At 38.5% G+C, this 24,969-nt stretch overlaps 2 protein-coding genes and 2 long non-coding RNA genes across 6 annotated transcripts; 1 reads left to right on the top strand and 3 right to left on the bottom strand.

Moving 5' to 3' along the window:
• Positions 1–1,887: 1,887 nt before the first annotated feature.
• On the bottom strand, positions 1,888–4,442 carry LOC112846200 (uncharacterized). The gene is made up of 2 exons (XR_003219056.1): positions 2,738–4,442; positions 1,888–2,127 (listed from the first exon to the last, which is right to left on the bottom strand). It is a non-coding gene; the product is annotated as an uncharacterized LOC112846200 (long non-coding RNA).
• A 2,919-nt stretch (positions 4,443–7,361) lies between these two features.
• LOC109200084 (uncharacterized) lies at positions 7,362–8,373 on the bottom strand. Its single transcript, XR_002060295.2, has 2 exons — positions 8,284–8,373; positions 7,362–7,595 (listed from the first exon to the last, which is right to left on the bottom strand). It is a non-coding gene; the product is annotated as an uncharacterized LOC109200084 (long non-coding RNA).
• Positions 8,324–13,910, top strand: LOC109200082 (tyrosine-protein phosphatase non-receptor type substrate 1-like). Its single transcript, XM_019355486.2, has 2 exons — positions 8,324–8,895; positions 12,823–13,910. The coding sequence occupies exons 1-2, from the start codon at positions 8,463–8,465 to the stop codon at positions 12,996–12,998; spliced, it is 609 nt and encodes a 202-aa protein (XP_019211031.1). The 5' UTR covers positions 8,324–8,462; the 3' UTR covers positions 12,999–13,910.
• On the bottom strand, positions 9,318–23,248 carry LOC100698628 (sialoadhesin). Of its 3 annotated transcripts, XR_003219055.1 has the most exons (14): positions 23,230–23,248; positions 22,697–22,771; positions 22,264–22,339; positions 21,085–21,192; positions 20,898–20,930; positions 19,911–20,192; positions 19,472–19,738; positions 18,641–18,946; positions 18,286–18,546; positions 17,529–17,777; positions 17,261–17,323; positions 16,287–16,338; positions 12,211–16,092; positions 9,318–11,528 (listed from the first exon to the last, which is right to left on the bottom strand). XR_003219055.1 is itself a non-coding variant. In XM_019355469.2 (12 exons), exons 3-12 carry the CDS (start codon positions 22,322–22,324, stop codon positions 16,044–16,046), a joined length of 1,623 nt encoding a protein of 540 aa, XP_019211014.1. In that variant the 5' UTR covers positions 22,325–22,339; positions 22,697–22,771; positions 23,230–23,248; the 3' UTR covers positions 13,281–16,043. The 3 variants fall into 3 exon arrangements, 2 of the variants coding, with proteins under 2 accessions (XP_019211014.1, XP_025761346.1); XM_019355469.2 differs by lacking the exons at positions 9,318–11,528; positions 21,085–21,192 and having other exon boundaries at positions 13,281–16,092; XM_025905561.1 differs by lacking the exons at positions 9,318–11,528; positions 22,697–22,771; positions 23,230–23,248 and adding an exon at positions 22,823–22,853 and having other exon boundaries at positions 13,281–16,092.
• Positions 23,249–24,969: the final 1,721 nt, after the last annotated feature.

The following is a 24,969-nucleotide window of genomic DNA, read 5'->3' as shown; positions in this document are numbered from 1 at the left end:
TGTTCTCTGTTGTGAGTTGTAAAGATTTAAAGCAGAATATATTGTTGTAAATGATTATTTGTGGATTATGGAATTTTCCTTCAACTTAAAGTCAAATGTAACTAAAGTGTTAGACAAACTGCAGCCACTCCGTTAGGAATACTTTCACATCCTGATGTAAAAGTTGTGTTTTTAAATCAAATAAGAATGGTTGAGACACTTATGATGCACATTTGCCGATGAATGCAGCTTGAAGCTTTGATGGGACTGTTTACTTGTTCAAGATTTTGTTCATGTTTTTCATTCAAAATGTAAAAGAATAAAGAGAATAAATGTGACAATCATCACTTGATTGGTCTGCTTCTGCTTCATGTGTTATTTTTGTTGTCTTTGTTAGCACCCTTCAAGCTTGGAGTCGATTCTGTAGGAGTGAATTTGAAAATTGTTTTCTGATTTTCCAGAAAAACAACATTTAAACCAAGCACTCTTTGAGATATTTGTCTAATAATTATGTTTATCTGATGTTCCGAACAATGTAAATGTATAAAAAAAATTTTTTTTAAAAGAACTCTGGAAATGGGGGAATACTTTTGAAAACCACTGTACTCCACCGACTGTAGTGGATCGTCACACAGGCACAGGTACCCACTAATCAGGACTCATGCTTTCAGGTGGATTGAGATATTTGGGATGTTCGGGTTGGTAATATATATTAAAAAGGAAAACCCACCCAGTCTCTCACGTTGGACCTGTTCCTGTAATCAGAGACAACCTGAAGCTCTGATCGAAGAGTGTAGCTGCTACAGCTCTGCCACCACAGTCTGAAGCAGGAATAAGGTTTAACAGAGAGCTTCCTCTGTGACAGGATAATATGTTGAAGTTTCTTCTTGTTTCTGCTTTATGTTCACAGAAAAAGAGAAGTAGTGAATTTATCACTCAGTGTAATGCAGACAGCAGCGTGTGGACACACTGAGAGGCCCACTCCTGTTTTTCTCTGTTACTGACTCACGGGAAAATCCCAAATGTCTCAATCCTCCCGAAAGCATGAGTCACGATCAGTCACTGAGATCCACGTGACGATGATCTTTCCATCCATCTGACAAAGAAGTCTCAGAACATGTGTTCAAAGCTGAATCCAGGTCTCCTTGACTTCTGTCACCACACACAGACATGGCATGTATAGTTTCAACACTCCATCAAACCCCCATCTTCTTTTATTTGAGCCACACTGGTTCATCTAAAGCTGATCTCAATAGATACAAAACAAATTTGACCCAGAAGAGTCTTTGTGTGATTTTGATCAGTAGGCCCTTGAAACTCCTTCACAGGAAGCTGATTTCAGCTCTCTGACAAACAACGTCTTGATCCCTGATCCGATGAATCTCACGCAGTAGATAATGCAGGGTTCAGGAGCTGATGTGGGTGAGAGGACTCGCCCAGCCTGACTGCCTTGTTGCACAGGAGCCTTTGCTGCTTGGCCTGATACGAAGAAACCTGAGTAGCCCTGCAGGCCAATTCTGAGTCACACCTGTTATGGCAGCTCCCCTCTCGATCGTGACGATGATGATGATGAACACCTCTGGGAATCCAAGTTTATACTTTACCCCATTCACATCCCATTCTCTCGTTCTCCCTCTAATATCAAGTCAACCAACTAGGTTTTGACATAAGATTCACTGATCTTCAGCCCCACCTTATTATCCTCTCCATCTCTGACCTTTCACCCACTTTTAACTAAGACAAAGGTCATTTCATTTCATGCCTTTATTCAGTTCATTAGCATTTCATTCACTTTAGCAGAATCCCTTTAAAACCAAATTTTCCCTTTTAAAACTACTCAGACTTCAGCAGTTTATTTGATCATGTCAGCAAAGAGACTATAAATGTAAGAAGAAACAGCACGATAAGTGACACTTTACACATTTACTTTTTATTCTTTCAATTCAGCTTTCCAAAAAGTATTAATGCCTGAACATTCACACAATGTAATCAAATAAAGTTTCACTTTACATTTCAGACTGCAATAACCTGTTCACAAACACATTCTTTATTTGCTTTTTACACACACAAGAAACTGTAAAACCCAGAGTGCAAAAACAGAGAGGTTCAGGAAAATCTGTGTCCACAATCAGCGAAGAAATGTAAAAACTATTTTAAAAAAAACCTTTGTTAAAAAAACGGAAAAATGTTGTAAAACACTTGTCCAAAAAGAGAAAAAGGTTGGAAAAAATCTAATAATCGTGTTCAGAAACAGTAAAGAAATGTAACAACTGTTTTTAAAAAGGGGACAAGAGGAAAAACTGTTAAAAAAAAAAAAAAACAGGAAAAAGTGTAAAGCGATCGTCCACAAAGAGATAAAACATGGAAAATGTCCTACATGAGATCAAAGGTTGAGAAAAGGGTAAAAACTGTGTCCACAAAAGTTTAAAAAGTGAGAAAAACTACCTTTAAAAAGGGTAAAAAAAAAAAAATTAAATTATAATAATTAAAAAAAGGTCTAACATCTGTGTCGAAAAACGGGGGGAAAGCTTTAAAAGTCTTGTCAATGTCTAAAAGCACCGATATCATTTATTGACTCCAAAACTGACGCCAAAAACCAAAAATCATATTAACTACAGTGAAATGAGCAAAAGTCAAAGTGGAACCCATCTGAAAAGAATTGCGTTTAAGGGTTCAGCAAGACTAGAGAACAATACCAGAACAAGTCTGCTGAACCCCTAAACACAGCCTCTCAGCGGGTAAAGAGGTTTCAGCTTACCGTCAGAGGCTGAAGAAAAACTTGGGCACATAACAGCCGATATGTCCACACCGAAGCTGAGGGATGCCAACTGAGGCACCAAAGTTTTCACGCAGAGGCTGCTGAACTTATTTCAGCGCCGCCTGAGGCAAAAGAGGCGAGGCGTTGTTCCCATAGCCGAAGCCGGGAGTTCCCAAAGCCGAAGCCTGGAGTTCCCGTAACAGGGGTTTTTCTCCCGACCAAGAAATTTTAGTTTATAATGTGGCAGCAAAAGCATGAAAAATACAAATCACTTGGTTTGCTGTCAGCCAGAATGACTACACCCAAAATAACGTCATTGTTCCCGGGCGTGCTCTGCGCATGCGTCCTGGCTTTCACTGCTGAAGGCGAGCTCAGCGTTTCTTTATACACACGTGACAAAAAAGTCCCAGCTGAGTCTGGAAACAACGTCACTCTGACATGTCGAGCTCCAAACGACAAGTTCATAGTTGTGAACTGGAGCAGAGCTGATCTGGGAGAAGAATATGTGCTCTTGTACCGGGACGGGCACTTTGATACCAACAAGCAGCATCCATCTTTAAAGAAGCGGGTGGATCTGCAGGACAGACAGATGAAGGATGGAGACGTGTCTTTGATTCTGGAGAATGTGACGACTGCGGACGCTGGAACGTACGAGTGTCACGTCTTCATGGAAGAAACACGCTCGTGGGAATCTATCTGCACCTCACACCTGTTTCTGCATGAAGATCAACCAGGAGGACTGAGAGGGGACGGAGTCAGAAGAGGACGTGCTGGACTGATAGCGAGCGCGTCACTTTGTGCTGTGCTTGTTGCTGTTGTTGTTGTTGCTTTTCTGATCTACAGAAAACATGGACAGAGTCAGGATTCAGAGCGTCCTCCTGCTGAGCTGCAGACTGTCTGAAATGTCTCAGAGCATTTTTGCAGATGGACTTTGAGTCTCCTGCTGCTGAGCAGAGACTGACAGCATTCAGCAACACTCCACACAGACCACTGATTTCACTCTGACACTACAGGAAGGACTTGATCATCCTGCGGGCTGACGAGTACATTTACTGTAAATATTTTTCCCCTGTTGTCTATGAGACTGACCAATAGGAGCAGAAAGTACTCAGCTGAGCCCAACTTTAAGCAGCTGTTACTGAACCCAGCCTCAGTGAGGATGAACTGTTCTGTCCAACACAAGCTTCATGTTGGAAACATCAGCAGGTCTCTTCTCTGACTCAGTCCAGCTGATTGTTTGTCTTTGCAGGCTGATAATCCAGATGTTTCTACACTAATGTGTAAAACATCAGTTTCTTGGTTTCAGATTATTATTTATTTGTACCACTTTGTTATTTTCCATTTTAAAGGATTCAATAACTGTCAGATAACCCAGGAAATTACATGAACGTGTCAGTGTGCAGCAGTTATTAGTTTGATTGTGTTCTCTGTTGTGAGTTGTAAAGATTTAAAGCAGAATATATTGTTGTAAATGATTATTTGTGGATTATGGAATTTTCCTTCAACTTAAAGTCAAATGTAACTAAAGTGTTAGACAAACTGCAGCCACTCCGTTAGGAATACTTTCACATCCTGATGTAAAAGTTGTGTTTTTAAATCAAATAAGAATGGTTGAGACACTTATGATGCACATTTGCCGATGAATGCAGCTTGAAGCTTTGATGGGACTGTTTACTTGTTCAAGATTTTATTCATGTTTTTCATTCAAAATGTAAAAGAATGAAGAGAATAAATGTGACAATCATCACTTCGTCTGCTTCTGCTTCATGTGTTATTTTTGTTGTCTTTGTTAGCACCCTTCATGCTTGGAGTCGATTCTGTAGGAGTGAATTTGAAAATTGTTTTCTGATTTTCCAGAAAAACTACATTTAAACCAAGCACTCTTTGAGATATCTTTGTCTAATAATTACGTCTATCTGATGTTCCGAACAATGTAAATGTATAAAAATTAAATTAAATTAAAAAGAACTCTGGAAATGGGGGAATACTTTTGAAAACCACTGTACTCCACCGACTGTAGTGGATCGTCACACAGGCACAGGTACCCACTAATCAGGACTCATGCTTTCAGGTGGATTGAGATATTTGGGATGTTCCTGGGGGTTGGTAATATATATTAAAAATGAAAACCCACCCAGTCTCTCACGTTGGACCTGTTCCTGTAATCAGAGACAACCTGAAGCTCTGATCGAAGAGTGTAGCTGCTACAGCTCTGCCACCACAGTCTGAAGCAGGAATAAGGTTTACAGTTTTTCTCAGTTGCTTTGGTGCATTTCTCACAACAGAATTAAACTTTGCACAATAGTTAGTTCAACCTCCATAACATGTAGTCGTTTTGGCACAACCTTGTGGCGGTTTCATGTTCATTTCGTCCAAAGGCAAATGCCTTTGGACATGAAGCAGTTGAGTAAGTACAAATATCTAAAGAATGGTCACTATCTCCTTGCTTCTATCATGAATGTCACAATTATTTATACTTGTACCGGCTGAATAGTCATTGTCCTTACAACTAATAGTCTTCATTTCATTGCTTGTGTCAGTGCACTCAAAATTGTTGAACATCTTGTCAAACAATTTGTACACCCATTTTGAAAACCCTATTTTTAAGGAGTTTCCATGAAAATCTCCATAAATTACTTTTCTCAGGTGAACCTTATCTCACACTAATGAAAATTGGTGTGTGTTACTCTTACTTGCAACCAATGAAAAGCCTCTTCTACCCAGTCATAGGTGAATCGCGTTACAGTATCCCCTACTCTACAAGTATATATATAATCTAAACCAACAGACAGGATTGGCATGAGGTGCATACTGAATCTACAAAAGCTTGTGATGACATCACAGCAGAGTCCTGCAGAGGGTGGATTCGACACTCCAGACGATACTTTCCCCGATGCATCGATAGAGCTGACATTCGCTGTGATGTTGATGCAAATATGTGGGCAGACAGACGGGAGCGTCTAGATATCAATGATTGATATGCAGCAGTGTCTGTTTTTCATGGGTTTTTTTTGTTTCATAACTACTGCAGTAAGGTTTACTGTCTAAGTGAGTTTATGTTTGCTGTAAAATATTTGATTTATTGTATTTCCCCAGTTGCACAATGCTGTGCACAGTTTCAATTGAATATTATCAAGAGTGCATATGAAGTGTCTTGAGTTTCCTTTACAATTTATGGTTTTCAGACTTGACATGTCATTGGGAAGCACCTACAAAGAAATCCGTCACAATGAGAACATGTTCAAACCATTTGATTTTGTGACCAAAGGTGCTGGTGTACTGACTTGTAATTGTGACAGCCCAGACACTTTGATTGATATAAGTACTTGCTTTTGATGAATATATTATCTGTTTTGATTAAGGGACTTGCTTTTGAAGCATTGACTACTTATTTTGAACAACTGACTTTTCTTTTTGATGAAGTGACTCACTTTTGCAAGTTATCCACCATGTTTTGCAGTTTGCACTAATTGTTTTGAGAAGAGCCTTAGTAGTGGTGCAGAGATCAATTCTGTTGTGAGAAATGCACCAAAGCAACTGAGAAAAACTGTAACAGAGAGCTTCCTCTGTGACAGGATAATATGTTGAAGTTTCTTCTTGTTTCTGCTTTATGTTCACAGAAAAAGAGAAGTAGTGAATTTATCACTCAGTGTAATGCAGACAGCAGCGTGTGGACACACTGAGAGGCCCACTCCTGTTTTTCTCTGTTACTGACTCGCGGGAAAATCCCAAATGTCTCAATCCACCCGAAAGCATGAGTCACGATCAGTCACTGAGAACCACGTGATGATGATCTTTCCATCCATCTGACAAAGAAGTCTCAGAACATGTATTCAAAGCTGAATCCAGGTCCCCTTGACTTCTGTCACCACACACAGACATGGCATGTATAGTTTCAACACTCCATCAAACCCCCATCTTCTTTTATTTGAGCCACACTGGTTCATCTAAAGCTGATCTCAATAGATACAAAACAAATTTGACCCAGAAGAGTCTTTGTGTGATTTTGATCAGTAGGCCCTTGAAACTCCTTCACAGGAAGCTGATTTCAGCTCTCTGACAAACAACGTCATGATCCCTGATCCGATGAATCTCACGCAGTAGATAATGCAGGGTTCAGGAGCTGATGTGGGTGAGAGGACTCGCCCAGCCTGACTGCCTTGTTGCACAGGAGCCTTTGCTGCTTGGCCTGATAGGAAGAAACCTGAGTAGCCCTGCAGGCCAATTCTGAGTCACACCTGTTATGGCAGCTCCCCTCTCGATCGTGACGATGATGATGATGAACACCTCTGGGAATCCAAGTTCATACTTTACCCCATTCACATCCCATTCTCTCGTTCTCCCTCTAATATCAAGTCAACCAACTAGGTTTTGACATAAGATTCACTGATCTTCAGCCCCACCTTATTATCCTCTCCATCTCTGACCTTTCACCCACTTTTAACTAAGACAAAGGTCATTTCATTTCATGCCTTTATTCAGTTCATTAGCATTTCATTCACTTTAGCAGAATCCCTTTAAAACCAAATTTTCCCTTTTAAAACTACTCAGACTTCAGCAGTTTATTTGATCATGTCAGCAAAGAGACTATAAATGTAAGAAGAAACAGCACGATAAGTGACACTTTACACATTTACTTTTTATTCTTTCAATTCAGCTTTCCAAAAAGTTTTAATGCCTGAACATTCACACAATGTAATCAAATAAAGTTTCCCTTTACATTTCAGACTGCAATAACCTGTTCACAAACACATTCTTTATTTGCTTTTTACACACACAAGAAACTGTAAAACCCAGAGTGCAAAAACAGAGAGGTTCAGGAAAATCTGTGTCCACAATCAGCGAAGAAATGTAAAAACTGTTTGAAGGGGAGAAAAGAAGAAAAACTTTGATTAAAAAAAACAAAAACAAAAAAAAAAACGGAAAAGATTGTTAAAACAAAAAAGAAAAAAAGTTGGAAAAAGTCTAAAATCCCTGTTCAGAAAAGGCGAAGAAGCGTAAAAACTGTTCAAAAAGTGAAAGAGGAAAAAAACAGTGTTTAAAGTAAACAGCAAAAAAGCGTAAAATGCTTCTACAAAAATAAAAAAAAGGTTAGAAAAGTGTGAAAACTGTGTAAAAAAAAAAACAGACAAAAAAACAACAGTAAAAATAAAAAAGTGTAAAGCGATTGCCCAAAAAGAGACAGAATATTGGAAAATGTCCTAAATGAAATCAAAGGTTGAGAAAAGTGTAAGAACCGTTTCCAGAAAAGTTGAAAAAGTGAAAAAACTAGGTTGAAAAACTAAAATCTGTGTGGCAAAACGGGAAGAAAGCTGCCGAAGTCGTGTCTCTGTCTCGGGTGTGGATACAATTTTAAAATATCTCCTCTAAGCTGACGCTGAAAACCAAAAATCATATTAACTACAGTGAAATGAGCAAAAGTCAAAGTGGAACCCATCTGAAAAGAATTGCGTTTAAGGGTTCAGCAGGACTAGAGAACAATACCAGAACAAGTCTGCTGAACCCCTAAACACAGCCTCTCAGCGGGTAAAGAGGTTTCAACTCACCGTCAGAGGCTGAAGAAAAACTTGGGCACATAAGAGCCGATATGTCCACACCGAAGCTGAGAGAGGCTGCTGAAGCCAAGCCGCGAATCCCGAAGTTTGAGCGTTCCCGAGAAATTTCAGTTTATTAATGTTGCATGTGTGAGAAGCATGTATGAGACACCTCCTTGCTCTCCGCTAGAATGGCTACACTCAGAATTACGTCACTGCTCCGGGGCGTGCTCTGCGCATGCGTCCTGGCTTGCACTGCTGAAGGCGAGCTCAGCGTTTCTTCACACACACGTGACAAACAAGTCCTGGCTGAGTCTGGAAACAACGTCACTCTGACATGTCGAGCTCCAAACGACAAGTTCATAGTTGTGAACTGGAGCAGAGCTGATCTGGGAGAAGAATATGTGCTCTTGTACCGGGACGGGCACTTTGATACCACCAAGCAGCATCCATCTTTAAAGAAGCGGGTGGATCTGCAGGACAGACAGATGAAGGATGGAGACGTGTCTTTGATTCTGGAGAATGTGACGACTGCGGATGCTGGAACGTACGAGTGTCACGTCTTCATGGAAGAAACACGCTCGTGGGAATCTATCTGCACCTCACACCTGTTTCTGCATGAAGATCAACCAGGAGGAAGAGGACATGCTGGTCTGATAGCGAGCGCGTCACTTTGTGCTGTGCTTGTTGCTTTTCTGATCTACAGAAAACATGGACAGAGTCAGGATTCAGAGCGTCCTCCTGCTGAACTGCAGACTGTCTGAAATGTCTCAGAGTGTTTTTGCAGATGAACTTTGAGTCTCCTGCTGCTGAGCAGAGACTGACAGCATTCAGCAACACTCCACACAGACCACTGATTTCACTCTGACACTACAGGAAGGACTTCATCATCCTGCGGGCTGACGAGTACATATACTGTAAATACTCAGTCCAGCTGATTGTTTGTCTTTGCAGGCTGATAATCCAGATGTTTCTACACTAATGTGTAAAACATCAGTTTCTTGGTTTCAGATTATTATTTATTTGTACCACTTTGTTATTTTCCATTTTAAAGGATTCAATAACTGTCAGATAACCCAGGAAATTACATGAACGTGTCAGTGTGCAGCAGTTATTAGTTTGATTGTGTTCTCTGTTGTGAGTTGTAAAGATTTAAAGCAGAATATATTGTTGTAAATGATTATTTGTGGATTATGGAATTTTCCTTCAACTTAAACCCAAATGTAACTAAAGTGTTAGACAAACTGCAGCCACTCCGTTAGGAATACTTTCACATCCTGATGTAAAAGTTGTGTTTTTAAATCAATTATGAATGTGTGAGACACTTATGATGCACTTCTGCTGATGAATGCAGCTTGAAGCTTTGATGGGACTGTTTCATTACTTGTTTAGGATTTTATTCATGTTTTTCATTCAAAATGTAAAAGAATGAAGAGAATAAATGTGACAATCATCACTTCGTCTGCTTCTGCTTCATGTGTTATTTTTGTTGTCTTTGTTAGCACCCTTCATGCTTGGGGTCGATTCTGTAGGAGTGAATTTGAAAACTGTTTTCTGATTTTCCAGAAAAACTACATTTAAACCAAGCACTCTTTGAGATATCTTTGTCTAATAATTACGTCTATCTGATGTTCCGAACAATGTAAATGTATAAAAATTAAATTAAATTAAAAAGAACTCTGGAAATGGGGGAATACTTTTGAAAACCACTGTACCCCACCGACTGTAGTGGATCGTCACACAGGCACAGGTACCCACTAATCAGGACTCATGCTTTCAGGTGGATTGAGATATTTGGGATGTTCGGGTTGGTAATATATATTAAAAAGGAAAACCCACCCAGTCTCTCACGTTGGACCTGTTCCTGTAATCAGAGACAACCTGAAGCTCTGATCGAAGAGTGTAGCTGCTACAGCTCTGCCACCACAGTCTGAAGCAGGAATAAGGTTTAACAGAGAGCTTCCTCTGTGACAGGATAATATGTTGAAGTTTCTTCTTGTTTCTGCTTTATGTTCACAGAAAAAGAGAAGTAGTGAATTTATCACTCAGTGTAATGCAGACAGCAGCGTGTGGACACACTGAGAGGTCCACTCCTGTTTTTCTCTGTTACTGACTCGCGGGAACATCCCAAATTTCTCAATCCTCCCGAAAGCATGAGTCACGATCAGTCACTGAGAACCACGTGATGATGATCTTTCCATCCATCTGACAAAGAAGTCTCAGAACATGTATTCAAAGCTGAATCCAGGTCCCCTTGACTTCTGTCACCACACACAGACATGGCACGTATAGTTTCAACACTCCATCAAACCCCCATCTTCTTTTATTTGAACCACACTGGTTCATCTAAAGCTGATCTCAATAGATACAAAACAAATTTGACCCAGAAGAGTCTTTGTGTGATTTTGATCAGTAGGCCCTTGAAACTCCTTCACAGGAAGCTGATTTCAGCTCTCTGACAAACAACGTCTTGATCCCTGATCCGATGAATCTCACGCAGTAGATAATGCAGGGTTCAGGAGCTGATGTGGGTGAGAGGACTCGCCCAGCCTGACTGCCTTGTTGCACAGGAGCCTTTGCTGCTTGGCCTGATAGGAAGAAACCTGAGTAGCCCTGCAGGCCAATTCTGAGTCACACCTGTTATGGCAGCTCCCCTCTCGATCGTGACGATGATGATGATGAACACCTCTGGGAATCCAAGTTCATACTTTACCCCATTCACATCCCATTCTCTCGTTCTCCCTCTAATATCAAGTCAACCAACTAGGTTTTGACATAAGATTCACTGATCTTCAGCCCCACCTTATTATCCTCTCCATCTCTGACCTTTCACCCACTTTTAACTAAGACAAAGGTCATTTCATTTCATGCCTTTATTCAGTTCATTAGCATTTCATTCACTTTAGCAGAATCCCTTTAAAACCAAATTTTCCCTTTTAAAACTACTCAGACTTCAGCAGTTTATTTGATCATGTCAGCAAAGAGACTATAAATGTAAGAAGAAACAGCACGATAAGTGACACTTTACACATTTACTTTTTATTCTTTCAATTCAGCTTTCCAAAAAGTATTAATGCCTGAACATTCACACAATGTAATCAAATAAAGTTTCCCTTTACATTTCAGACTGCAATAACCTGTTCACAAACACATTCTTTATTTGCTTTTTACACACACAAGAAACTGTAAAACCCAGAGTGCAAAAACAGAGAGTTTCAGGAAAATCTGTGTCCACAATCAGCGAAGAAATGTAAAAACTGTTTGAAGGGGAGAAAAGAAGAAAAACTTTGTAAAAAAACAACAACAAAAAAACGGAAATAATTGTTAAAACAAAAAGGAAAAAAAAAGTTGGAAAAAGTCTAAAATCCCTGTTCGTAAAAAAGGCAAAGAAGCGTAAAAACTGTTCAAAAAGTGAAAGAGGAAAAAAACAGTGTTTAAAAAAAAAATCAAAGAAATGTAAAATGCTTCTACAAAAATAGAAAAAAGGTTAGAAAAGTGTGAAAACTGTGTAAAAAAAAAACAGACAAAAAACAACAGTAAAAAGAAAAAAGTGTAAAGCGATTGCCCAAAAAGAGACAGAATATTGGAAAATGTCCTAAATGAAATCAAAGGTTGAGAAAAGTGTAAGAACCGTGTCCAGAAAAGTTGAAAAACTGAAAAAACTAGGTTGAAAAACTAAAATCTGTGTGGCAAAACGGGAAGAAACTGCCGAAGTCGTGTCTCTGTCTCGGGTGTGGATATAATTTTAAAATATCTCCTCTAAGCTGACGCTGAAAACCAAAAATCATATTAACTACAGTGAAATGAGCAAAAGTCAAAGTGGAACCCATCTGAAAAGAATTGCGTTTAAGGGTTCAGCAGGACTAGAGAACAATACCAGAACAAGTCTGCTGAACCCCTAAACACAGCCTCTCAGCGGGTAAAGAGGTTTCAACTTACCGTCAGAGGCTGAAGAAAAACTTGGGCACATAAGAGCCGATATGTCCACACCGAAGCTGAGAGAGGCTGCTGAAGCCAAGCCGCGAATCCCGAAGTTTGAGCGTTCCCGAGAAATTTCAGTTTATTAATGTTGCATGTGTAAGAAGCATGTATGAGACACCTCCTTGCTCTCCGCTAGAATGGCTACACTCAGAATTACGTCACTGCTCCGGGGCGTGCTCTGCGCATGCGTCCTGGCTTGCACTGCTGAAGGCGAGCTCAGCGTTTCTTCACACACACGTGACAAACAAGTCCCGGCTGAGTCTGGAAACAACGTCACTCTGACATGTCGAGCTCCAAACAACAAGTTCATAGTTGTGAACTGGAGCAGAGCTGATCTGGGAGAAGAATATGTGCTCTTGTACCGGGACGGGCACTTTGATACCACCAAGCAGCATCCATCTTTAAAGAAGCGGGTGGATCTGCAGGACAGACAGATGAAGGATGGAGACGTGTCTTTGATTCTGGAGAATGTGACGACTGCGGACGCTGGAACGTACGAGTGTCACGTCTTCATGGAAGAAACACGCTCGTGGGAATCTATCTGCACCTCACACCTGTTTCTGCATGAAGATCAACCAGGAGGACTGAGAGGGGACGGAGTCAGAAGAGGACGTGCTGGACTGATAGCGAGCGCGTCACTTTGTGCTGTGCTTGTTGCTGTTGTTGTTGTTGCTTTTCTGATCTACAGAAAACATGGACAGAGTCAGGATTCAGAGCGTCCTCCTGCTGAACTGCAGACTGTCTGAAATGTCTCAGAGTGTTTTTGCAGATGGACTTTGAGTCTCCTGCTGCTGAGCAGAGACAGACAGCATTCAGCAACACTCCACACAGACCACTGATTTCACTCTGACACTACAGGAAGGACTTCATCATCCTGCGGGCTGACGAGTACATTTACTGTAAATACTCAGTCCAGCTGATTGTTTGTCTTTGCAGGCTGATAATCCAGATGTTTCTACACTAATGTGTAAAACATCAGTTTCTTGGTTTCAGATTATTATTTATTTGTACCACTTTGTTATTTTCCATTTTAAAGGATTCAATAACTGTCAGATAACCCAGGAAATTACACGAACATGTCAGTGTGCAGCAGTTATTAGTTTGATTGTGTTCTCTGTTGTGAGTTGTAAAGATTTAAAGCAGAATATATTGTTGTAAATGATTATTTGTGGATTATGGAATTTTTCTTTAACTTAAACCCAAATATAACTAAAGTGTTAGACAAACTGCAGCCACTCCGTTAGGAATACTTTCACATCCTGATGTAAAAGTTGTGTTTTTAAATCAATTATGAATGTGTGAGACACTTATGATGCACTTCTGCTGATGAATGCAGCTTGAAGCTTTGATGGGACTGTTTCATTACTTGTTTAGGATTTTGTTCATGTTCTTTTCACATTTACTTTTAATTCTTTCAATTCAGCTTTCCAAAAAGTATTAATGCCTGAACATTCACACAATGTAATCAAATAAAGTTTCACTTTACATTTCAGACTGCAATAACCTGTTCACAAACACATTCTTTATTTGCTTTTTACACACACAAGAAACTGTAAAACCCAGAGTGCAAAAACAGAGAGGTTCAGGAAAATCTGTGTCCACAATCAGCGAAGAAATGTAAAAACTGTTTGGAGAGGAGAAAAGAGGAAAAACTTTGTTAAAAAAACCCCCGCAAAAGATTGTTCAAACACGTAAGAAAAAAAGAAAAAAAAGTTGGAAAAAGTCTAAAATCCCTGTTCACAAAAGGCGAAGAAGCGTAAAAACTGTTCAAAAAGTGAAAGAGGAAAAACAGTGTTTAAAGAAACTGCAAAAAAGTGCAAAATGCTTCTCCAAAAATAGATAAAAGGTTAGAAAAGTGTAAAAACTGTGTAAAAAACAGACAAAAAGCAACAGTAAAAACAAAAAAGTGTAAAGTGGTTGCCTAAAAAGATACAGAATATTGGAAAATGTCCTAAATGAAATCAAAGGTTGAGAAAACTGTAAGAACCGTGTCCAGAAAAGTGAAAAAAACTAGGTTGAGAACCTTGAGAACATGCTCTTGTCACAGGCTTCATAGCTGCTATTGCACATCTCAAAGATGCACACAGATGTGCAAACAGATCCTTCCTTTCCTGCAAGGCATATAGTGTATACTTGCTTTTGTGCAAATAATGTGAAAATTTCTAGGAAAAATACTTCCCCCAAATCATCAACATGTCTTTTAGACCCCATTCCTACAAACTGCTCAAAGAAGCCCTGCTATTAATTAATGAAATTAATGAATTAATGAAAACTGAAATAAAAAGAGAACATTGCAATTAATGCTTTTACGCTATGGAGACTGTCTGTGTTTTACCTGTTATAATGTTATGTTGAATTAACAAATTGCTGTTAATAAGTTAAACAGATGTTAATGCAAGAGTCCATCCATGTGTAGAGCTGGTCCACAGCAATGGCATCACGGTGGCATTTCAGCTCTGCTGCCACAATGACATCTACAGGTGATTTTTCATTCAGATTGTGTTATAGAACTTTTCACAATCTATACAAAGATTACTTGGAGTTTAAAAGCTACAGTCACTTAAGATCATCTATTTCATTTTTTCTTACTTCATGGGACATCACACTGAGTGATGTCTGAATGACATCTTTTATAAGTAATTTTTGGACATCCAATTTTGGTCCATTGGAAGGTTTGTTTTGTAACACCAGGCGTCTTTGCAATGTCCAACTTAGACTCATTTTAGACATCGGTCTTTTTTTTTATGCTTCTAGTCCCATGTTTCCAGAGGGTAGAGGGCATATTTTCTGTACAGTTTTGTGTGAAGGAATGCAAGGTGACAAACGGACATCTACATGATGGGGTGGGGTGTTGAGCAGAATTGTCACCGGCTTCTCACAGAAAGTTTTCAGAATCTGTGCATTGACAAAGCCTGTCGAGTAGATAGCCCAGTTCACACTTGCACAAACTTCTCTTACGTTCCCTCACAACTTCTCTCAGAGCAGGATACAGATCACAACGCCAATCACTTCTTTCTTACAAAGCTTTTCACAATAAAAACAAGATACTTGTAAAAATCATTAATTTTGCTCTTTTAAACTTATGAAATACTTTGTTTCATAAGTTTAAAAGAGCAAAAGGAATTTCATTTTGTAAAATATTTTAACCGTTATTATTATACATTTTAACATGATTTTTTTTTAAATATTTCAACACATTTTAATAAATGACAATTTCAACCTGGTTACAAACAAATAACTTGATTAACTAACATAAATAAACCAGTCAAAGAAAAACAGGAAAATGTAAAATAATCAAAACAATTACCCACATGTACTTATTAAATCAATAGGCACATAATTAATCATGTTTGTTTATACATAACCCACATTCATATGCATCATGTTGATAACAACAAATTAATGTTAATATTTGTAAATTTAAAAAAATTACATTTATTAATCATTTAAATTCCCTGCACCTGTCATAGACATCCATAACATGCAAACAATTACAGTTAAAATCCAAATGTTCAACATCATATTGATTTTCAAGTTGGATCACGGTTGGACGTCCAAATTTTGGAACTAGTTTGGTTGTGTATAGATGTACAGAATTAGTCTTGGACCGACAGACCCAATAAAGACATGATCTGCAAGTCTAGAGCTGGAATTCCTTTTTTTCGTGCCATATTTGTAGATTATAGTGTATAGACTATGAGGTCTTTTTTTATGTATTATCTTCAAACAAACTAACTGTGGAAAATGCGAAGTGTGACTGATATTTGTGTAGCAGAGGAGCGACAGTGGGTTCACAAAAGGATTCTTTTTTGCTTTGCAGCTACAGCTCTCCTCACTGACCTGTAAAACACCCACATCAAGACATAGAAAGTTTTATGATGTCATGATGAGCCAAAGCCTTCACATCTCTAACTGCTGTTTTGAAATAAAAAAAGTATAATATATATATATATATATATATATATATATATATATATATATATATATATATATATATATATACATACACACACACACACACACACACACTGTACCATTTCCAGTGTCTTCCATCTTTGTTTGCTGATTCATAGACAGCAGCATTATCTAAAGGAAAAAAAATCCAGTAACAATTATTTTAATGTCATTAGACTTAATAAATAACAACAACTTTTATTTTATAAATAAATCCAGAACTATGCAATATTTTCATACTGTGAGTCTTTTTAAATTAAAATCTTCTTCGTTTGGCTGCTCCCTTTAAGAGTCACCACAACACGTCACCTGACTCCATCTCAGCCTCCCTGTCATTCTCCACAGTCACACCAACCCTCTACATACTCGACTAGTTATGGATAGATGGCACCTTATGCACCTTATCCCCCTTACTGTGTCGATACTGTGTTGGCGTGTTACTCGATATGTGCTGAATTCTAAAAAACAAAACAAAAAAACCCCCAAACATTTCAGGCTACTGGGATCCCAGATGATCCCAGACTGGAGAAAATCATGTTTTCTCTCCACTTGCATTGATTAATGGAGGATAAAAAGCTAGCCCCTCTCCTCTTGGTGATTCAGAAATTGCAGTCAATTTGGCTCGGTCATGTGATTTTTTTTTTTTTTTAAAGCTATACACGCACTGATGAATCTTCTTCTATGGTCTTCTGCTTTACCTCCTCGAGGGCAGCTCCATCTTCAAATTCCTTTGTCCACTATGCCCACTGTCCTCTGCACATATCCAAACCATCTCAGTCTCACCTTCAATCTTCTCATCCTGAGCTGTCCCTCTGATGTACTCATTTCTACTCTTGTCTGTCCTGGTCACTGCCAATGAAAATCTTAATATCACAAATCACCCCTGACACATTGTCAAACATGTCCTGCTCCACCCTCACACACTTCTCTGTCACTTCTGACTTCCTCCAGCAGAACCACAGTTTGGCACAATATCATATCACTTAAAGTTTTGACTTGTAACGCAGCCTCAGTCAAAATTAAAATTTTAATAATAACAGATTTAAGTACTGACCAGGATGAAGGGGGCTGCTTTCACTACTTTCACTCTGACTGAAGATTTCAGGTGGTACAGTAGCTAGTGTGATAACAAACATTTAAACAGTATTAAGTGACACTATATGAGACATTTTTCAAAATACAATTTTAAAACCATTCTCCCAAAAAACAGAACAAGATTATTTCGGTGCTCATATATGTGCTAATATAACAAATGACAACTGAGTTCCTTCTCAAAGATTACGATTGTTTTAAAAAAAGTCACATTTTCAAATGCTACTCACACTTAACCGTCATGTAACGCGATGGCGACTCTTTTCCTGAGTACTGACACTTGTAGAAACCTTCATCAGACTTTGACACTGCCAAGAAGTTCAGCTCCTCTCGGGAATCATTTTGGATAAGTTTGTCATTGTGATAGAAAGCCACATTGGGAAAGATTCTTTTTCTTCTCAAGTTGCAACTAAGACTAACAAAAGTTCCCTCATTCACAGGATCAACAGGGATCACCATGAGAGGACCAGAATAAAAGTCTGCAAAACATACAGATGACATTGTTTCAAATGGATCAGCTGGTGCTGGATTTTAGAAAATAAAAAAGAGGAAAAAAACATGTGCAATAATAATTACTGATTGATCAAATGTGTCATAGCCTACAGCTAAAGATCTGATATGCGACTTATAAAAAACCCCAAATCCTCCTTTCTTTTAGCTCAGAGAGCCCTTTCAACTGTCAAGTGTGTACTCTGCCCCAGTGAGGTCTGAGATACTATTCAGCCTCAGTTCCAGCTTCTCAAACTCCATCTGCTTGTATGGGGAGTACGATGACATCATAATCTTAAATCGTAAATTAATTTATAAAACATGGAATGAAATAAAACTAATAATCAAGAGTATTATGGCGCTGAGTTGAGATTCCACAAATAAAATAATCTTTACATTTCTGCATCTTTTTCCATGAAAGAATCGCTTAACATACATAGTGATAGAAATATTCATGAAATGTTATAACACAAAAGGAAAAAAAAACATTCTACAAACCTTGTAAAGTGATGTTGACTGCATTGCTGAACTCTTTTAACATAGACTCACACCAGTACACGCCGTCATCTGAATATGTCGTGTCGATTGTGCATACGGATTCTCCTGACTCCCAATAGTTGCTACAATATGGCCGGCCATTCTCAGGGAACTTCCTCACTCTCCATGAAGAAGAGTTTCCCTTACAAGTCAGTTTGACAAAGTCATAGCCTAATCTTTGCACTACAGGGCCGACTGTGAGAGACGCTGCTGATGAAGCATCTGAAAAACAACATGGATCAATAAGTGAAAGCACAGGAAGAACACATAAAAACTAAGCATCATTACAAGTATTGAGAGACAGAAAGAAACTGACCAGCAGACCAGACAAACTTTGGATCGCTGTAGTAGGTGTAGTAGTAGTTGCTTCCTCTTTCTGCTCTGCACACATATGCTGCTGTGCTTGTCTGCCCAGTAATGATGTACGAACTCTGAGCAGTCTTGCTGCCATCAGGTAGCAGCTCATATGTGTAGGGCTCCTCTGTTATTTTATAATAGGGAACAGCTTTATACCAGGAGAAGCTCCATCCTTCAGAAGGATATTCAACCTCACAGTCCAGAGTTACTGAGGCTCCAGGACTCAGCCATGAGGGAGACACAGTGAGGACAGGATGCAGTTTAACTGTTGAAACAAGATTTTTTATTATTACAATGGGTTTTTTTTTTTTTTTTTTTTTTTTAGATTAGGCTTTTTTATTTATGTATTTTTTAAAATAATATTGCTAGATGATGGCTCTGCAAATCAGGCCAGGTTAATTCTGCCCTTTTGAACACTCATCTTATCACTCTGGTTTAGTGTCTGTTCACTTTTGAACAAAAACATTTAAATAACTGGATGAAAACATGTAAATAAATATCACCAAATCTTGACAGTGGAATTACAAACTGTACCACTGTCATACATAATACTAATTTTATTGTTGTCATTTGAACCACACCATGTCACAATACGCTGTTTGTGGCACACATAAAGTTACACACTGGAGAACACAGTAACAGACACTGACATTTCTTTCCACGCTCCTTAGATTACCATGGCCTGGATGAATGAGAATTTGCACAGACAAGTTATCGTATGTCTTTTTTTTCTTTTTTTTCTGCTAATTTGGATGAAACAGTTTATATGGATGAAAGATGCCCGACTTACATGATACAGTTACTGGAATGACATTACTCCACTGTGTGAAGGAAAGATCCGTTTTGCCTCTGCATTGATAATCTCCATTGTCTTCCCAACCAACATTGTGGAATGTTCTTTCATTGGTTGTATAATATGTGGTAAACCTTTTTGGTCTCCAATCATAGCTCCAGTAAGTTCCTTCACCTCCCTGGATGTCACATCTGACAGTGAAGGTTTCACCCATGTATATCTTAGTCCAGTTGGGCTTCATGGTCAAAATGGCCGCAATAGGAACTGTTCACATAAAATATTAAATTTAAAGAAAAACAGAAGCATCATCTAATTCAGTCCAATTAAATTTATTTACATAGCGCCAAATGATGCCAACAATTGCATTATATACAAAACGAAGGACAGATCACATAACTTTAACTTCCATGGCTAAGAGATAAATAGGAGAACTTACGAGTGTCTTCAATGATGGCAGCATTACTTTGGTGTGTGATGCTACCTGAATGGCTTCTTCCTCTGCAGTGGTAGATACCTCCTTGTGACACATTAATAGCTTTCTTCCCTTCATATTCTGTCATAGGCTCGTCTTTAGAGCCATATGTGGCAGCTCTGTACCACAAAATGGTCCAGTTGTCAGAGCCCTCCACAAAGCAGCTCAGTGTCACATTGCCCCCTAGTGGTATCTCATACCTCGTTGGTCTCAGTGTGGCAGTGGGTGTGTCAAAAGGGTACTTAACTTTTCCAGTAGTATTTAAAGAAAAGCAAAGAGAGATATATTTATTTTAAAAGCTGTTGTTTCTGTTATTTTATCTTCACCACGAAAAAAAAAACAGTGTGAAAAAGCAGCATAAAACACAATGTTCAACTTATTCTGCTAAAATAATAACTTGAATTGAACTTTTCCAAACTCGGATGTTAGAGGTATGTATAACGCTGAGTTTGTAGCTTTCCCTAACACCACATATTGAGGTCTAGGACTTCAATAAACCTCAATAAACTGAATATGAACTGTTTACATAAAAATATCAATTTAGGAGAAAAAGAGGAAAAAAAACTTGGGTCTTTATAACGTAAGAATAAATGCAAGTGAGCTAGCTGGGTCACTATTTATGCATGCGTTGTTGTCTTACAGTTTGTAAGATGACAACACTTGCATGAATAATTATCTAAGCAACTTAAATTTATAGTCTTTATTTTGTACTAGGTTTCTTTCATCTTTTTTTCCTTCTCATATTTCCTCTGTGCAATATTAGTTTTTATCTGACAAGAAGAGGTCGTTTCAGAGGCACAATTTGAGACAAGCAACTCATCTTACAGTTCAGGAACATAGAAGTAATTGTTTCATATGTACAACATAAATACAGAGAAAATGTAACTTTAATTGTAACTTAGAGTGCGGATAGTTTATATATTATAAAAGAGAAAGAAAACAACTTCTTACCTTGAGCATCGTCAGAGAAAGGTACTGCAAGCTCTGTAGCAAAGATTAAATCAGGACATTATCAAATTAGCAGACAATCAAAATCAGTAAACGATGGAAAAAAGGAAAATTTACAAAAGATTGACACACACACACACACACACACACACACAAACACACAAACACACAAACACACACACACACATACTGGTATGGGTGGTATGCTTTGGCCTTATCTCAAACCCTGCTAATTGTTGTTCTAGACGGAGTAGACTTTCCACAGGTCCTGGACTCCTGAATGTATGGCTGCGCTGTTCTAAAAAGTATGGGGAAAAAATGGGGTCACTTCAGACCTCTTACACTCTGGGTGGAAGTCAATGAAATCTAATACACACCAACTGGACATTTTGAATTTGGGCAAATATGTGGTTCATAAGGTCAAAACAAACAGTCTTTGAGGACCTTAAAGGGACAATGATGTCATTTATTAAATCCCACCTCATTGACATAAATACACCTTTGACATAACTGTGTTATTGGGACAGCAACATTTTATTAACAAAAATGTGGTTTCGCTAAACATAACCCTAAAATATATAAATCAAAATATATTCAAAAATTTTATGAAAATAAAGAAAAAAAATTTACTCTGGTTTTACAAAAGCTTTTTTCTTGTTTGAAGAAAAGCTGGAGGGCTGTAGTCATAGTGGGTTCTTGTTCCCATCTCCACACAGGATCTTTGGATTTCAGAGTGGTCATCTGTGTCAACTGCTCAGTTTGGGCAGGTGAATAGTTCTTACAAGTGTCCTATTTGTGCCAAACCTCTTCCATTTGAAAATTATGGAGCTCACTACACTCTTGGGAACCATCAGTAGAGCAGAAAATTTTCTGTAGCCTTGCACAGAGCTTTGCATTGTAAAACCTCATCTCTGGCCTCTGCAGGCAGTTCCTTTGGCTTTATGGCCTTATTTTTGCTCTGATATGGATAATCAGGTGTGAAGCCTTCTATAAAGAGGTGTATGCTTTTGCACATCATGTCTAATCAGTTTTGGTCCACAGGTGTGCTCCAGTCAAGCTTTGGAAGCATCTTAGCAATGATCAATTAATTTATTTCATTTTGATTACAGTTTGTCATCATGAGATACTGAGAGTAGATTGTTAAGAAAAAATGAAATTGAATAACTGCAGCATCAAGATGCAACATAAAAAAGTAAACAAGGATATATACAAAGAATTAATTATTTGAACTGAATGCAAAACCAACATTTATCTAATGAGAGCCGTCATGTAACTCAATCGAAAGTTAAATCATAATCCAACCCTCCCGATTTGTTTTTCCTCTTTCCTCTGTAAGGACACATTCAGTATAACTGATGCATGTGTTTACCTGCCAGTGCAATGAGAGCAGACAGGAAGAGCAGGGGGTGGAGCATCTTGTAGGGAACCATCTAGCTGACAGGGAACTATAAGACAACAAAGATCGAAACCACTAAACAGAAAGTCAAAGCCACATTCTGAACAGTGCACATTATTAAAAAAGTGATAACATGCGAACAGACTCAATGTTTGAACAAAGAAAGTGTAATGATTGTAATTCATCTCTAAAATCTGATTTCTCACACTTATATTTCACACATTTCTCTAGACTGAAAGAGAACTCAATTTGCTATTTTTGTTTTTATTTAATAATCAAATCCAAAAGTTTCAAGCTTTCCTCGCCTAGGATATTTACTATAAATTGTCTGTCACACAGTCACTTGATTTTTTTTCAATAAATACCAGGCATGTTTCATTTCTGGGATGTAGAGTTTGGAGTTTACCTCAAACATAACCAGCTGTGTGTCTGTGATATACACACTTGTGTTGTGGGTAAAGAAGTCACTTCTTGATTCTGCCTAAAACAACATGGATTAAAAAAAAAGTTGCATTTTTTTTAAATGAGTCACTTAGTGCAAATCTTCTGGAGTTTCAGTCTTTGCAGAGCAAACAATTCTTTTTAATGCCATCCTAGATTCCTTACAAACAAAACTGGGATTAAGCAATTATGAAATATTATAATTTGTTTATAATTAAGCAATTATAAACAAATTATAAACAAAATATAAACAAATCTCTGTGTTTTTACTGTTTTGCTTGTGCAGCTTGTTTACAGTCCTAAAACGGATGTGTTTCCAGTAGAACTTTGCAATGTGGATGTAAGTAAGTATGTAAAGTTTATTTAAATAACGCTGTTCACATATATAAAAGTGTCAAATTAAAAGACAATATTAAAAGAGATTCATGTTAAAAGTGAATAAGAATAAATAAAGTACAGGTACTGGTGTGCTGAGGAGTACAGCACGGCTCATCTTACCTTGGCTCTGATGTTCAGAAGGTGATCCTGGTGCAGCTGGACAGAAATGTCTGTGAGGACACCTCTGTTTACGTGAGTCCTCGCCTTTGTTCACACCCAGGATAGGATGGGTGGAGGCATCTCAGATCACAGATCTCAGATCATCATCAGATGTCGGTGTCATCACAGTTAAAGTGGGATTTGGCAGATTTCCAACCCTTACCCGTATTATGAAAAGTTTAACCTGCCAAACATTGTGACGACCTGAGCGGCAGCATTCTGTCGCTCTGAAGATGCTTCAGTGATAAGTCAGCGACGACAGAGCTCATTCCTGGAGCAGGGTTTGCATTCCTTTTACTCGTGCTAAAGTGAGCAGTAGCACTGTGTGCATAAACCCTGCTTTTCACCTGCTGTATGTGCACTATATATGTGTGGTATTTATTAAACTTAAAGCGAATAATATGAAATAAACCATCTGTCAGCCTGGCTGTAGCACAACAGACACTGTGCTACGAATGCCAGTTTGTGCCTCTTTATGAGGTTCATGAGTCCTACAGCTTTGGTTTCACTATTGCATCTAAAGTTAAACGTAGTTAAGTGACGCAACCCCCCCCCCAAACTCTAATGTTGCACTTGATGTGGGTGTGATCATGGGTTAAAGTGGTATGTAACTGGGTGCACGGCCAATCATGGCTGCTTAGGAACCCTTAACCAGCATAAAGCCAATGTAAAGGGAGAATCTGCCAAATCATAAAGTCATTAAAAACTTGTAGTTGTTGTCCTGTTAACAGTTGCACAGCAAACAAATCAGTCAAATCAGAGCCTGATGTCCCACTCCTTGTAACTCGTGTAGTTTTGATGCCAAGCGACTACACATACAGTCATACAGTGCTGTGCAAAACTCTTGAGCCTCCTCTCACTTCATAATTGTCATCTTCCAAACAGCATTTTTGTAATTTTTAAAGTGCTCTTGAGCGATATTTCTAGGCTTTCTAAAGGTCTTTCAGTTTTTTCTGTGGACTTGCAGGTTTTTCACTTTGTTCCGGTGCCATCCAGTTATCCAGCTATTTTCAGAAGAATGTTTCATACAGTTTGGCAGGAAGGTGCACAAGTTGATTCCCAAAGAGCTGAAGACTATCACAGCATAGTGTGCAGGATTTCCTTAAGAACTTTGAGAAAAATGGACCAGTGGAGGAGAAAAGAAGTATGAGGCTTGAAAAACAGATTTAATAAATACATGTCTAGGCTGGTTCTCAGGAGGATATATAACATAATCTACAACAGAAAAGGAAGAAAAAGAAATTAAGAATATGATCAAGTAGAAGGATGGGACAGAAAATGAATAAAATAAATCTGCTGATATCCAAAGAAACACTTTGAAAGATCTTCAGAAACCCTGTGGAACTACTTATCAACACTACTTGAAAACATAGAGAAGAATGGCTTCTTGGTAGGAAAAGATGAAGAAGTGACAAGTGGATCAAGAACACTGAACACTACTGTGGATTTCTTTGTTGTGCATTCTTCCTGGTGAAAGACTAAGGAGCTGGGTTTAAATCTGGGACTCCCCACCAATTGACCCTTAGAACTGAAGAAGCTTCTTGGATGAGAGGTGAAACATCTTCAAGCAACTCAAAGAAGTCCAGATGCTTTTCTTTCCAAGCTCCTTAGTCTACGATCACCTGGATGACTGAGAACCTTCACAGACATATTCCTGGGTAAAACATTTGACTTCAGTGCTATGTACCAAAACAAAGTGCA

The sequence above is a fragment of the Oreochromis niloticus genome, linkage group LG3 (assembly GCF_001858045.2).
Source record: "Oreochromis niloticus isolate F11D_XX linkage group LG3, O_niloticus_UMD_NMBU, whole genome shotgun sequence".
Lineage (NCBI taxonomy): Eukaryota > Metazoa > Chordata > Actinopteri > Cichliformes > Cichlidae > Oreochromis > Oreochromis niloticus.
The sequence above is the reverse complement of the archived record's forward strand: the minus strand, read 5'-3'. Positions and strand labels throughout refer to the sequence as shown.

Coding starts and splice junctions, on each gene's coding strand:
- LOC109200082 (XM_019355486.2), top strand. CDS start 8,463: ATGGCTACACTCAGAATTACGTCACTGCTCCGGGGCGTGCTCTGCGCA. Junction 8,896..12,822: donor ACACCTGTTTCTGCATGAAG/ATCAACCAGGAG, acceptor TTCTGCATGAAG/ATCAACCAGGAGGACTGAGA.
- LOC100698628 (XM_025905561.1), bottom strand. CDS start 22,324: ATGGTTCCCTACAAGATGCTCCACCCCCTGCTCTTCCTGTCTGCTCTC. Junction 19,739..19,910: donor TGCCATCATTGAAGACACTC/GTAAGTTCTCCT, acceptor TTATGTGAACAG/TTCCTATTGCGGCCATTTTG. Junction 17,778..18,285: donor AGTCAACATCACTTTACAAG/GTTTGTAGAATG, acceptor TATGTTTTGCAG/ACTTTTATTCTGGTCCTCTC.